The sequence below is a fragment of the Nerophis ophidion genome, linkage group LG16 (genome assembly GCF_033978795.1).
Source record: "Nerophis ophidion isolate RoL-2023_Sa linkage group LG16, RoL_Noph_v1.0, whole genome shotgun sequence".
In the NCBI taxonomy this organism is placed as follows: Eukaryota; Metazoa; Chordata; class Actinopteri; order Syngnathiformes; family Syngnathidae; genus Nerophis; species Nerophis ophidion.
In genome coordinates, this window is record NC_084626.1 from 41278138 (window position 1) to 41294094 (window position 15957).

The 15957-nt window shown below is 43.5% G+C and overlaps 1 protein-coding gene across 1 annotated transcript in view; it reads left to right on the forward strand.

Annotated features, from left to right (window-relative positions):
- dnah1 (dynein, axonemal, heavy chain 1) overlaps positions 1-15957 on the forward strand; it is a 172912-nt gene that overhangs the window by 57592 nt on the left and 99363 nt on the right. Inside the window, exons 35-43 of the mRNA XM_061875243.1 lie at positions 1483-1637; positions 1706-1883; positions 1964-2158; positions 6070-6189; positions 10246-10404; positions 10495-10599; positions 14781-14921; positions 15020-15180; positions 15258-15415. Of these exons, the coding sequence (XP_061731227.1) occupies positions 1483-1637; positions 1706-1883; positions 1964-2158; positions 6070-6189; positions 10246-10404; positions 10495-10599; positions 14781-14921; positions 15020-15180; positions 15258-15415 (1372 nt within the window). The remainder of the gene's footprint in view (positions 1-1482; positions 1638-1705; positions 1884-1963; positions 2159-6069; positions 6190-10245; positions 10405-10494; positions 10600-14780; positions 14922-15019; positions 15181-15257; positions 15416-15957) is intronic.

Here is a 15957-nt window from a genome sequence, read left to right on the forward strand (position 1 = left end):
AAATCTACTACTCTGCTAGCATGTCAGCAGACTGGGGTAGATCCTACTGAAATCCTATGTATTGAATGAATACAGAATCGTTTTTGAATCGAATCGAAAAAAATCGATATATTATCGAATCGCAACCCCAAGAATCGAATCGTGGGACACCCAAAGATTCACAGCCCTATTTTCTACACATAGAAGTAATCATCAACTTAAAGTGCCCTCTTTGGGGATTGTAATAGAGATCCATCTGTTGCGATCTGCTGCTCAGATCTTCACATGTTTGTTTTTTCCATCTTTGTTTCATTCTCAGTCTGACCCGTTTATTTCCTGTTTTGTCCATCACTATGGTTACTCATTAGTTCACCTGCTACACTCGTACCGCACACCTGCTTCAGCTAATCACCCTCCTTTATAAGCCAGCCTTTTCTGTTCAGTCTTCCTCGGAAACCCTAATTTGCCCACGCGCAACAGTGACGACCCTCAACCTTCATCTTTGTATGTATATTCTCGCTAGCTTTTACGCTAAGCCATTTGTTTACTCCAGCTCATGTGCTAAGGAATTGTTTTTCTGTTTTTTGTGTGCCTCCGTGCCAGCTTAGTTGTTTACTTTTACTTCCTAGTTCTCATACTAGCGTTTTTGGTTTGCCTTCTCTTTACACCAGTGTTTTTGTTCCTAGCCTTTTTATTATCTCGCGGCTGTGTTGGAGCCACTATGGATTGAACTTTCACAGTATCATGTTAGACCCACTCGACATCCATTGCTTTCGGTCCCCTACAGGGGGGGGTTGCCCACATCTGAGGTCCTCTCCAAGGTTTCTCATTGTCAGCATTGTCACTGGCGTCCCACTGGATGTGAATTCTCCCTGCCCACTGGGTGTGAGTTTTCCTTGCCCCTTTGTGGGTTCTTCCGAGGATGTCGTAGTCGTAATGATTTGTGCAGTCCTTTGAGACATTTGTGACTTGGAGCTATATAAATAAACATTGATTGATTGATTGATTGATTTAATAAATACCTTATATCTTACCTTTGCTGTGTTCTGCTTCGACGCATCCTCGGGAAAACATTGCCGAAGAAGAGTCTTCACACCATCTGTATTCATGAACTTAATTGTAAACGTTTCTTCACAAAAAAAAGAAATCTTTAACATCAATATTTATGGAACATGTCCACAAAAAAATCTTAGCAGTCAACACTGATTATTGCATTGTTGCATTTCTTTTCACAGTTCATGAACTTACATTCATATTTTGTTGAAGTATTATTCAATAAATATATTTATGAAGGATGTTTGAATTGTTGCTAGTTTTCGAATTTTACAAAAAAATCTCATACCTTCAATTTGAGAACCACTGATCTAGTGCACCAATCCTGTTCGTGACGCTAATTTTATAAGGTGGCCTGTACAGGGACGGCAATTTTATGAAAATAGACCCACTCATCCGCAGTGCGCCTTATGGTCCGGAAAACACGCTACTCATTATTTCTTGTTTTAGTGTTATGAGGTTCTCGGTGCGGCGATAACGGCTCTAAAGGGTCAACCGTCCGTCAGCGGCGATTTGTATGAAGCAGTTCAGATATACGTGCTCAACCCCAAGTCGATCACCATGGGGCAGCTTTACGGGGAGTACGACTTGCTCACTCATGAGTGGTAAGTGAGACTTTGCTTCACCTAAAATATTTCAAACTCTGAAGACCTGGACACGTTTCACATCACAGGACAGATGGCATCCTCTCCTCTTTGATCCGGATGGGTACGTCGGTAATGGACAACGATAAAAAGTGGTACATGTTCGATGGCCCTGTGGATGCGGTTTGGATTGAGAACATGAACACTGTGCTGGATGACAACAAAAAACTCTGCCTGAGTTCAGGGGAAATCATCAAGCTTTTGGATGTACGGCGACATTTTTTATTTTAATTTGTCATTTCTACCGGCTGGAGTGTACTAAGTCAAGTACTTTCTTCCTCCTGCAGACCATGACCATGATGTTTGAGGTGCAGGACTTGGCTGTGGCCTCGCCGGCGACAGTGTCTCGCTGCGGTATGATCTACCTAGAGCCCAGTATTTTGGGCCTTGTGCCCTTCACGGAATGCTGGCTCAGGCAGGTCCCCAAAGTCATGAAACCGTACACGGAACAGCTCACTACCCTGTTTGACAAGTTCTTGCAGGTGAGAACGGAGGGAACGTGGACAACCAAGGAGTCTTTTTTTATTTGATTGATTGAACATTTTATCAGTAGATTGCACAGTACACTATGTACTGTGCTGGGCGGTATAGCTCAGTTGGTAGAGTGGCCGTGCCAGCAACTTGAGGGTTGCAGGTTCGATTCCCGCTTCCGCCATCCTAGTCACTGCCGTTGTGTCTTTGGGCAAGACACTTTACCCACCTGCTCCCAGTGCCACCCACACTGCTTTAAATGTAACTTAGATAATGGGTTTCACTATGTAAAGCGCTTTGAGTCACTGGAGAAAAGCGCTATATAAATATAATTCACTTCACTAATTCACACACTACATTTTCTGTACAATTGACACCCGAATAAGGTTTTCAACTTGTTTAAAGGCCTACTGAAATGAGATTTTCTTATTCAAACGGGGATAGCAGGTCCATTCTATGTGTCATACTTGATCATTTCGCGATATTGCCATATTTTTGCTGAAAGGATTTAGTAGAGAACATCCACGATAAAGTTCGCATTTTTTGGTGCTGATAAAAAAGCCTTGCCTGTACCGGAACTAGCAGACAATGTGCGCATGACGTCACGGGTTGTGGAGCTCCTCACATCTGGACATTGTTTACCATCATGGCCACCAGCAGCGAGAGCGATTCGGACCGAGAAAGCGAAAATTTCCCCATTAATTTGAGGGAATATGAAAGATTCGTGGATGAGGAAAGTGAGAGTGAAGGACTAGAACAGGGGTAGGGAACCTATGGCTCTAGAGCCAGATGTGGCTCTTTTGATGACTGCATCTGGCTCTCAGATAAATCTTAGCTGACATTGCTTAACACGGTAAGTAATGAATAATTCCGCTGGTAATCACAATGTCAAAAATAACGTTCATATATAAAACATTCTCATGCATTTTAATCCATCCATCCGGTTTCTACCGCACCTGTTCAAGAAGTCGCATTAACGGTAAGAATTGTTTTATTTATCGTTGGTTTGCTTCAGAATAACAATGTTATTAAAACGTATGAGACTTATTATACTCTAGAAATGTTGGTCTTACTTAAAAATGCATGCATTTAGTTGTATTCAGTGTTAAAAAAATATCCACTATGGACTGGACTCTCATTATTATGTTAGATCCACGATGTACTAGATTCTCAGACTATTATGTTAGATCCACTAAGGACTGGACTCTCACTATTATGTTAGATCCACTATGGACTGGACTCTCACACTATTATGTTAGATCCATTAAGGACTGGACTCTTACACTATTATGTTAGATCCACTATGGACTGGACTCTCACACCATTATGTTAGATCCACTAAGGACTGGACTCTCACATTATTATGTTAGATCCATTATGGACTGGACTCTCACACTATTATGTTAGATCCAATATGGACTAGATTCTCAGACTATTATGTTAGATCCACTGAGGACTGGACTCTCACACTATTATGTTAGATCCACTATGGACTGGACTCTCACACTATTATGTTAGATCCACTATGGACTGGACTCTCACTATTATGTTAGATCCACTATGGACTGGACTCTCACACTATTATGTTAGATCCACTATGGACTGGACTCTCACTATTATGTTAGATCCACTATGGACTGGACTCTCACACTATTATGTTAGATCCATTAAGGCCTGGACTCTTACACTATTATGTTAGATCCATTAAGGCCTGGACTCTTACACTATTATGTTAGATCCACTATGGACTGGACTCTCACACTATTATGTTAGATCCACTATGGACTGGACTCTCACACTATTATGTTAGATCCACTATGGACTGGACTCTCACACTATTATGTTAGATCCACTATGGACTGGACTCTCACAATATTATGTTAGATCCACTATGGACTGGACTGTCACACTATTATGTTAGATCCACTATGGACTGGACTGTCACACTATTATGTTAGATCCAATATGGACTGGACTCTCACTATTATGTTAGATCCACTACGGACTGGACTCTCACATTATTATGTTAGATCCATTATGGACTGGACTCTCACACTATTATGTTAGATCCAATATGGACTAGATTCTCAGACTATTATGTTAGATCCACTAAGGACTGGACTCTCACACTATTATGTTAGATCCACTACGGACTGGACTCTCACACTATTATGTTAGATCCACTATGGACTGGACTCTCACTATTATGTTAGATCCACTATGGACTGGACTCTCACACTATTATGTTAGATCCACTATGGACTGGACTCTCACTATTATGTTAGATCCACTATGGACTGGACTCTCACACTATTATGTTAGATCCATTAAGGCCTGGACTCTTACACTATTATGTTAGATCCACTATGGACTGGACTCTCACACTATTATGTTAGATCCACTATGGACTGGACTCTCACACTATTATGTTAGATCCACTATGGACTGGACTCTCACACTATTATGTTAGATCCACTATGGACTGGACTCTCACAATATTATGTTAGATCCACTATGGACTGGACTCTCACACTATTATGTTAGATCCACTATGGACTGGACTGTCACACTATTATGTTAGATCCAATATGGACTGGACTCTCACTATTATGTTAGATTCACTATGGACTGGACTCTCACACTATTATGTTAGATCCACTATGGACTGGACTCTCACTATTATGTTAGATCCACTATGGACTGGACTCTCACACTATTATGTTAGATCCATTATGGCCTGGACTCTTACACTATTATGTTAGATCCACTATGTACTGGACTCTCACACTATTATGTTAGATCCACTATGGACTGGACTCTCACACTATTATGTTAGATCCACTATGGACTGGACTCTCACAATATTATGTTAGATCCACTATGGACTGGACTGTCACACTATTATGTTAGATCCACTATGGACTGGACTCTCACACTATTATGTTAGATCCACTATGGACTGGACTGTCACACTATTATGTTAGATCCACTATGGACAGAAATACTTTTTAAAATATTTGGCTTATATGGCTCTCTCAGCCAAAAAGGTTCCCGACCCCTGGAGTAGAAAAAACAGAAAAAAAAAGATGGCGGAGCGATTCAGATGTTATTAGACAAATTTACTAGGATAATTCGGGAAGATCCCTTATCTGCTTATTGTGTTATTAGTGTTTTAGTGAGATTATATGGTCGAACCTGTACAACATGAAGGTCGGAGGGGTGTGGTGACCGCCAGTGTCTCTGAAGGAAGCCACGTTTCTCGACGAGGCGACGGCAGCCGATGCTTCCTCCACGTTGGAAGCATCCGACGGTCGGGGGCGGCCGGTGGGAGGAGGCAAGAGAGTCCGCAGCTGCCTCTTTGACAGGAACGACGCAAGCTCTCCGCTCATGTCTACGGTAAAAACCTGCCGGTTGACTTGTGGTAGGGAACCGTGTTCGCTTGACCGCCCTGTTCCATAGTAAAGCTTCACCGTCATCTTTCGGGAATGTAAACAAGCAAACACCGGCTGTGTTTGTGTTGCTAAAGGCGGCCGCAATACACCGCTTCCCACCTACATCTTTCTTCTTTGACGTCTCCATTATTAATTAAACAAATTGCAAAAGATTCAGCTACAGAGATATCCATAATACTGTGTAATTATGCGATGAAAAGTGACTACTTATAGCTGGGAACGGGGCTGGACCAAAATGTCCTCTACAATGCGTGACGTTTTAGAATGAAACTTCCACGCGAAATTTAAAATTTCAGTTTAGTAAACTAAAAAGGCCGTATTGGCATGTGTTGCAATGTTAATATTTCATCATTGATATATAAACTATCAGACTGCGTGGTCGGTAGTAGTGGGTTTCAGTAGGCCTTTAAGTCGGGGTCCACGTTAATCAATTCATGGTATGTGGTCTGCTTTGCTACTTTTTCCCACAGGACGCTATCAATTTTGTTCGTGAATCGGTAAAAGAGGTGATCACGTCGCTCGACAGCAATCTGACCTGTAGTCTCGTCAAACTCATGGACTGCTTCTTTAACCCCTTCAACTTTAATGAGGTTTGTATTCAGAAGGAACTCAATGTTGTTTGGGCTTTTCACGACTATAGTGCAACAAATAGGAGTTTGGACACCAAAACAACCACTCAGTGATTGTGCGAATGTGAGAGAGAATGGTCATCTGTCTCTGTAATTGTTACCTGACTCTCACTCTCACTATTATGTTAGATCCACTATGGACTGGATTCTCACAATATTATGCTAGATCCGCTATGGACTGGACTCTCACTATTATGTTAGATCCACTATGGACTGGACTCTCACTATTATGTTAGATCCACTATGGACTGGACTCTCACTATTATGTTAGATCCACTATGGACTGGACTCTCACACTATTATGTTAGATCCACTATGGACTGGACTCTCACTATCATGTTAGATCCACTATGGACCGGACTCTCACACTATTATGTTAGATCCACTACGGACTGGACTCTCACACTATTATGTTAGATCCACTATGGACTGGACTCTCACTATCATGTTAGATCCACTATGGACTGGACTCTCACACTATTATGTTAGATCCACTATGGACTGGACTCTCACAATATTATGTTAGATCCACTATGGACTGGACTCTCACAATATTATGCTAGATCCACTATGGACTGGACTCTCACAATATTATGTTAGATCCACTATGGACTGGACTCTCACAATATTATGTTAGATGCACTATGGACTGGACTCTCACTCTTATGTTAGATCCACTGTGGACTAGACGCTCACTATTATGTTAGATCCACTATGGACTGGACTCTCACACTATTATGTTAGATCCACTATGGACTAGACTCTCACTATTATGTTAGATCCACTATGGACTGGACTCTCACTATTATGTTAGATCCACTATGGACTGCATTCTCACAATATTATGTTAGATCCCCTATGGACTGGACTTTCACAATATTATGTTAGATCCACTACGGACTGGACTCTCACTATTATGTTGGATCCACTATGGACTGGACTCTCAAACTATTATGTTAGATCCACTATGGACTGGACTCTCACTCTTATGTTAGATCCACTGTGGACTGGACTCTCACTATTATGTTAGATCCACTATGGACTGGACTCTCACACTATTATGTTAGATCCACTGTGGACTGGACTCTCCCACTATTATGTTAGATCCACTATGGACTGGACTCTCCCTATTATGTTAGATCCACTGTGGACTGGACTCACAATTACGTTAGATCCACTATGGACTGGACTCTCACTATTATGTTAGATCCACTAGGGACTGGACCCTCACTATTATGTTAGATCCACTGTGGACTGGACTCACACTATCATGTTAGATCCACTATGGACTGGACTGTCACTATTACGTTAGATCCACTATGGACTGGACTCTCACTATTATGTTAGATCCACTGTGGACTGGACTCTCACTATTACGTTATATCCACTATGGACTGGACTCTCACTATTATGTTAGATCCACTATGGACTGGACTCTCACACTATTATGTTAGATCCACTATGGTCTGGACTCCCACACTATTATGTTAGATCCACTATGGACTGGACTCTCACACTATTATGTTAGATCCACTATGGACTGGACGGCGTGGCAAAGTTGGTAGAGTGTCTGTGCCAGCAATCTATAAATCCTATAACACTCAAAAATCCATATTTCAACCATTGAATTACTTTCTATAGTTCAAGACTGCACTGTGCATCATAACGGTGGCTGCAGTTTTGATGTTAAAGGTCTAAAAAAAAAAAAAAAGTAGAACGTGGGGTGGGCCGGATTGAAAATCTTATTGGACCGCATGTGAATTTTGCCTAGGTCTGGTATAGCGTGTAACCCCCCCCCACCCCCTGGGAGGTGAGGGGAGCAGTGAGCAGCAGCGATGGCCGCGCTCGGGAATCATTTTTGGTGATATAACGCCCAATTCCAACCCTTGATGCTGAGTGCCAAGCAGGAAGGTAATGGGTCCCATTTTTATAGTCTTTGGTATGACTCGGCCGGGGGTTTGAACTCACGACCCACCGATCTCAGGGCGGACACTCTAACCACAAGGCCACTGAGTGGGTGAATTTTGCTTAACTACATTTGAAAAAATATGACTTTGTTTTTTGCATGTTCTGAGACCTCCGATTTCGGGAGGTGGGTGTTGTAGTCGGGGGCTGGGCGAGGTGCGTTGTTGGGGGCGTGGTTAAGAGGGGAGGAGTATATTTACAGCTATCCATCCATCCATTTTCTACTGCTTATTCCCTTTGGGGTCACGGGGGGGCGCTGGTGCCTATCTCAGATACAATCGGGCGGAAGGCGAGGTACACCCTGGACAAGTCGCCATCTCACCGCAGTATGTGTAGAAATCTTTATTTATAATTGAATCCCTTGTTTATTTTTCAACAAGTTTTTAGTTATTTTTATATCTTTTTTTCCAAATAGTTCAAGAAAGACCACTACATCCATCCATCCATTTTCTAGCACTTATTTCCTTTTGGGGTCAGGGGGGGCGCTGGTGCCTATCTCAGATACAATCGGGCGGAAGGCGGTGTAGCCCCTGGACAAGTTGCCACCTCATCGCAGTATGTGTAGAAATCTTTATAATTGAATCCCTTGTTTATTTTTCAACAAGTTTTTAGTTATTTTGATATCTTTTTTTCCAAATAGTTCAAGAAAGACCACTACATCCATCCATCCATTTTCTACCGCTTATTCCCTTTGGGGTCGCGGGGGGCGCTGTTGCCTATCTCAGATACAATCGGGTGGAAGGTGGGGTACACCCTGGACAAGTCGCTACCTCATCGCAGTATGTGTAGAAATCTTTATTTATAATTGAATCCCTTGTTTATTTTTCAACAAGTTTTTAGGCGGTTTAGCTCGGTTGGTAGAGCGGCCGTGCCAGCAACTTGAGGGTTGCAGGTTCGATTCCCGCTTCCGCCATCCTAGTCACTGCCGTTGTGTCCTTGGGCAAGACACTTTACCCACCTGCTCCCAGTGCCACCCACACTGGTTAAAATGTAACTTAGATATTGGGTTTCACTATGTAAAAGTGCTTTGAGTCACTAGAGAAAAGCGCTATATAAATATAATTCACTTCACTTCACATATCTTTTTTTCCAAATAGTTCAAGAAAGACCACTACAACTGAGCAATATTTTGCACTGTTATACAATTTAATAAATCAGAAACTGATGACATAGTTAAATAAAAATGATAAATGGGTTGTACTTGTATAGCGCTTTTCTACCTTCAAGGTACTCAAAGTGCTTTGACACTACTTCCACATTTACCCATTCACACACACATTCACACACTGATGGAGGGAGCTGCCATGCAAGGCACTAACCAGCACCCATCAGGAGCAAGGGTGAAGTGTCTTGCTCAAGGACACAACGGACTTGACGAGGTTGGTACTAGGTGGGGATTGAACCAGGGACCCTCGGGTTGCGCACGGCTACTCTCCCACTGCCCCACGCCGTCCCTTGTGTATTTTATTGTGTATTTTACTTCTTTATTATTATTTTTTTTTTTCAACGAAAAATGCTTTGCTCTAATTAGGGGGTACTTGAATTCAAAAAATGTTCACAGGGGGTACTGTACATCTCTGAAAAAAGGTTGAGAACCACTGCTCTAAAAGCCGTAGATGTTATTGTCACATATGCATACACAGTAGATCGTAGTATTGTCCTGTTTAAGAGTGTCAAAACATTGCTGTTTACGGCAGACGAAAACGTGACTGCTGTTGTTGTGTGTTGTTGCCGCGCTGGGACGTTAATGAGACTTTCTTACAATAAACCGACATAAGAAACCAAGAACTCGCCCTCGATCATTCTACAGTTGTAACGTCATTGGGCAGGCACTCTGTTTATAATAGTGGGAAAGCGGACGTGAAAACAGGCTGTCGACACGTCACTCAGGTCCGCATGGAGCTGGAGGGGGCGTGAATTTCGGGAGATTTTCGGTAGAAAATTTGTCCCGGGAGGTTTTCGGGAGAGCCGCTGAATTTCGGGAGTCTCCCGGAAAAACCGGGGAGGGTTGGCAAGTATGACCCCCATTCATACCCCATCTTTTTTTCTCAGGACGACAAGCCGCCACCCCGAAATAAATTGGAGCGTGTGAAGGACCTGATTGAGCCGTGGTTCATTTTCTCCCTGGTGTGGAGTGTCGGCGCCACGGGAGACGGCCCCAGTGGCCAGCGCTTTAGTGCCTGGCTCAAAAACAAGATGGCAGAAGAGAAGGTCCCATCCACACCTCCGCTTTTTGCGTCACAACTGGTGTACCACGTCTCGGTGAACGTATTCGAAATGAATGTAATCTTTATGCTTCAGGTGGTATTGTGCTTTCCAAATGACGGCCTGGTGTACGACTTCAGGCTTGACGATGCGGGGATAAGTCATTGGAATGAGCAGGAGGAGGATACCAAGGAGAGAAAGGTGAACGGAAAGATTTGAAACATCGTGATGTTTCTTGTCGATCGGTGGTTCTCCCAACTTTTTTTTACCCGAGAAGACTTGGCTCTCCAAGTATCACCGTAATGACCAATTTTTAAATATAGAAGCGTAGTAGTCTTATGTATTTCTTAAAAACAAGGCAGAGATTTTATTTAACAAGTATATTAAATATTTTAGCCACTGTAACATCACACACAGTTTGAATATATCAACATAAAACACTGTACTTTTAATCAAGTGATTATTTGGTATGACGATCCTCCTGGTAGGGGTGTATCCCTTTATGGAGGATGCCTGTGTGTGACTTAGTTTAATGTGGGGTGGATGGTGCACAGACCGTCACCACACGATCCTTGGCAGAATCGGGTCAGGGTCCATGGGCACGTAGTCCAATACGACTGGGGACCCTTTTCTGCTGCAGCCTTCTTCCGCCATTGCAGCCCTTGTGGTACAAACCCCGTTTCCATATGAGTTGGGAAATTATGTTAGATATATAAACAAAATACAATGATTTGCAAATCCTTTTCAACCCATATTCAGTTGAATACACTACAAAGACAACATAAACTTTATTTTTTTTTGCAAATAATAATTAACTTAGAATTTCATGGCTGCAACACGTGCCAAAGTAGTTGGGAAAGGGCATGTTCACCACTGTGTTACATCACCTTTTCTTTTAACAACACTCAATAAACGTTTGGGAACTGAGGAAACTAATTGTTGAAGCCTTGAAAATTGTATTCTTTCCCATTCTTGTTTTATGTAGAGTTTCAGTTGTTCAACAGTCCGGGGTCTCCACTGTCGTATTTTACGCTTCATAATCCGCCACACTTTTTCGATGGGAGACAGGTCTGGACTGCAGGCGGGCCAGGAAAGTACCCACACTCTTTTTTTTACGAAGCCACGCTGTTGTAACACATGCTGAATGTGGCTTAGCATTGTCTTGCTGAAATAAGCAGGGGCGTCCATGAAAAAGACGGCGCTTAGATGGCAGCATATGTTGTTCCAAAACCTGTATGTACCTTTCAGCATTAATGGTGCCTTCACAGATGTGTAAGTTACCCATGCCTTGGACACTAATGCACCCCCATACCATCACAGATGCTGGCTTTTCAACTTTGCGTCGATAACAGTCTGGATGGTTCGCTTCCCCTTTGGTCCGGATGACACGATGTCGAATATTTCCAAAAACTATTTGAAATGTGGACTCATCAGACCACAGAACACTTTTCCACTTTGCATCAGTCCATCTCAGATGATCTCGTGCCCAGAGAAGCCGGCGGCGTTTCTGGATGTTGTTGATAAATGGCTTTCGCTTTGCATAGTAGAGCTTTAACTTGCACTTACAGATGTAGCGACAAACACAGTGACAGTGGTTTTCTAAAGCCAAACGTTTGTACACACATCCTCAATCAATGCGTTTTCTTTATTTTCTTTACTGTTTACAAACCCCCTTTCCATATGAGTTGGGAAATTGTGTTAGATGTAAATATAAACGGAATACAATGATTTGCAAATCATTTTCAACCCATATTCAGTTGAATATGCTACAAAGACAACATATTTCATGTTCAAACTGATAAACAATTTTTTTTGCAAATCATTAACTTTACAATTTGATGCCAGCAACACGTGACAAAGAAGTTGGGAAAGGTGGCAATAAATACTGATAAAGTTGAGGAATGCTCATCAAACATTTATTTGGAACATCCCACGGGTGTGCAGGCTAATTGGGAACAGGTGGGTGCCATGATTGGGTATAAAAACAGCTTCCCAAAAAATGCTCAGTCTTTCACAAGAAAGGATGGGGCGAGGTACACCCCTTTGTCCACAACTGCGTGAGCAAATAGTCAAACAGTTTAAGAACAACGTTTCTCAAAGTGCAATTGCAAGGAATTTAGGGATTTCAACATCTACGCTCCATAATATCATCAAAAGGTTCAGAGAATCTGGAGAAATCACTCCACGTAAGCGGCTTCGCCGGAAACCAACATTGAATGACCGTGACCTCCGATCCCTCAGACGGCACTGTATCAAAAACCGACATCAATCTCTAAAGGATATCACCACATGGGCTCAGGAACACTTCAGAAAACCACTGTCACTAAATACAGTTGGTCGCTACATCTGTAAGTGCAAGTTAAAGCTCTACTATGTAAAGCAAAAGTCATTTATCAACAACATCCAGAAATTCCGCCGGCTTCTCTGGGCCTGAGATCATCTAAGATGGACTGATGCAAAGTGGAAAAGTGTTCTGGGGTCTGACAAGTCCACATTTCATATTGTTTTTGGAAATATTCGACATTGTGTTATCCGGACCAAAGGGGAAGCGAACCATCCAGACTGTTATCGACGCAAAGTTCAAAAGCCAGCATCTGTGATGGTATGGGGGTGCATTAGTGGCCAAGGCATGGGTAACTTACACATCTGTGAAGGCACCATTAATGCTGAAAGGTACATACAGGTTTTGGAACAATGTGCTGCCATCTAAGCGCCGTCTTTTTCATGGCCGCCCCTGCTTATTTCAGCAAGACGATGCCAAGCCGCATTCCGCACGTGTTACAACAGCGTGGCTTCGTAAAAAAAGAGTGCGGGTACTTTCATGGCCCTCCTCTCCCATCGAAAACGTGTGGCGCATTATGAATCGTAAAATACGACAGCGGAGACCCCGGACTGTTGAACGACTGAAGCTCTACATAAAACCTGAATGGTAAAGAATTCCACTTTCAAATCTTCAACAATTAGTTTCCTCAGTTCCCAAACGTTTATTGAGTGTTGTTAAAAGAAAAGGTGATGTAACACAGTGGTGAACATGCCCTTTCCCAACTACTTTGGCACGTGTTGGCAGCCATGAAATTCGACAGCGTAGGCTTCGGACTGTTGAACGACTGTTGAACGACTGAAGCTCTACATAAAACAAGAATGGGAAAGAATTCCACTTTCAAAGCTCCATCAATTAGTTTCCTCAGTTCCCAAATGTTTATTGAGTGTTGTTTTATGGACAGACTTTCTAGGCGCAGTCAAGGCGTTGAGGGGTTCCGGTTTGGTGGCTGCAAGATTAGGTCTCTGCTTTTTGCAGATGATGTGGTCCTGATGGCTTCATCTGACCGGGATCTACAGCTCTCACTGGATCGGTTCGCAGCCGAGTGTGAAGCGTCCGGAATGAGAATCAGCACCTCCAAGTCCGAGTCCATGGGTCTCGCCCGGAAAAGGGTGGAATGCCATCCCCGGGATGGGGAGGAGACCCTGCCCCAAGTGGAGGAGTTCAAGTACCTAGGAGTCTTGAGGGAAGAGTGGATCGTGAGATCGACAGGCGGATCGGTGCGGCGTCTTCAGTAATGCGGACGTTGTACCGATCCGTTGTGATGAAGAAGGAGCTGAGCCGGAAGGCAAAGCTCTTAATTTACCGGTCGATCTACGTTCCCATCCTCACCTATGGTCATGAGCTTTGGGTCATGACCGAAAGGATAAGATCACGGGTACAAGCGGCCGAAATGAGTTTCCTCCGCCGTGTGGCGGGTCTCTCCCTTAGAGATAGGGTGAGAAGCTCTGTCATCCGGGAGGAACTCAAAGTAAAGCCGCTGCTCCTCCACATGGAGAGGAGCCAGATGAGGTGGTTCGGGCATCTGGTCAGGATGCCACCTGAACGCCTCCCTAGGGAGGTGTTTAGGGCACGTCCAACCGGTAGGAGGCCACGGGGAAGACTATGTCTCCCGGCTGGCCTGGGAACGCCTCGGGATCCCCCGGGAAGAGCTGGACGAAGTGGCTGGGGAGAGGGAAGTCTGGGCTTCCCTGCTTAGGCTGCTGCCCCCGCGACCCGACCTCAGATAAGCGGAAGAAGATGGATGGATGGGTTCTAAAAAAAGATGATGTAACAGTGGTGAACATGCCCTTTCCCAACTACTTTGGCACTTGTTGCAGCCATGAATTTCTAAGTTAATTATTATAATCTTGGGGGGGGGGGGGAAAAACAACAACATAGCATAAGGTCAAATTTAGTAGCAATCACGGCGCCCTGTAATCACATAAGTGCCTTTTGACCAATCGTTGAGATCGCCTGAAACCAAGTTGGCCACACTCGCTGTACACACGCCACTGACTAGTGTTCCACATACCACAGCTTGAGAATCGTAGATGAATCGTTCTTCATCTGTCTCCAACAGATCCAGTGGGTCAACTGGATTAATGATGCCAAGAGCGTTCTAATCACCCCAGAGACAAGTTACTCCGACATCATCGTTCCCACGGCCGACACCGTGAGAATGACTTTCCTCATGGATATGCTTTTGTCCAATATGAAGCCCGTAAGTCCATCTATCGAATGCCTTCCTATCCAAATAGAACTAAGATCTTTGGGTCAAAATGTGTTGATCTCCACATGTCTGTTACGTTTGTGGATCAGTTGCTTTGCATCGGACCCACTGGCACAGGAAAGACCCTCGCGTTGTCCGACAAGCTGCTGAAAAATATGCACGCCCAGTACATCACGCACTTCCTCATGTTCTCCGCCCGCACGTCGGCCAACCAGACTCAAGATTTTATCGACAGCAAGCTAGATAAAAGGTAGGCTTTTTTTTTATGATAGTCAAGCTATTTTTTTACCAATTTTACTTGCAACTCAACATCTGATTTTGTGTTAGGCGGAAAGGTGTTTTTGCGCCACCGAAGGGCAAGTACTTCATCTTCTTCATCGATGACCTCAACATGCCCATGTTGGAGACTTATGGCGCCCAGCCTCCCATTGAGCTGCTGCGGCAGTGGATGGACCATTGTGGCTGGTATGACAGGAAGCAGATTGGTGAGTCTGTTCTAGCATATTTGCGTTTGTTTATCTTTAGACTCTAGTACAGGGGTCACCAACGTGGTGCCCGCAGGTAGCCCGTAAGGACCAGATGAGTCGCCCGCTGGCCTGTTCTAAAAATAGCTCAAATAGCAGTGAGAAGAATGATCTTATCAGACATAAAATAAGCAAATATCAGCCTTATTTGAGATATTTAATCTTACTTAGATTTCAGTTTTTGCAGTGTAGCGACTGGAATCTCGACACATAAACAGGTAGTCACAGCCTAAGAAGTGGTTGATATATGCCGTATTTTTCGGACTATAAGTCGCAGTTTTTTTCATAGTTTGGCCGGCGGTGCGACTTATACTCAGGAGCGACTTATGTGTGAAATTATTAACACATTACCGTAAAATATCAAATAATATTTTTTAGCACATTCACGTCAGAGACTAGATGTATAGGATTTCATGGGATTTAGTGATTAGGAGTGACAGATTGTTTGGTAAACGTCTAGCACAGGGGTCATCAACGCGGTGCCCGCGGGCACCAGGTAGCCC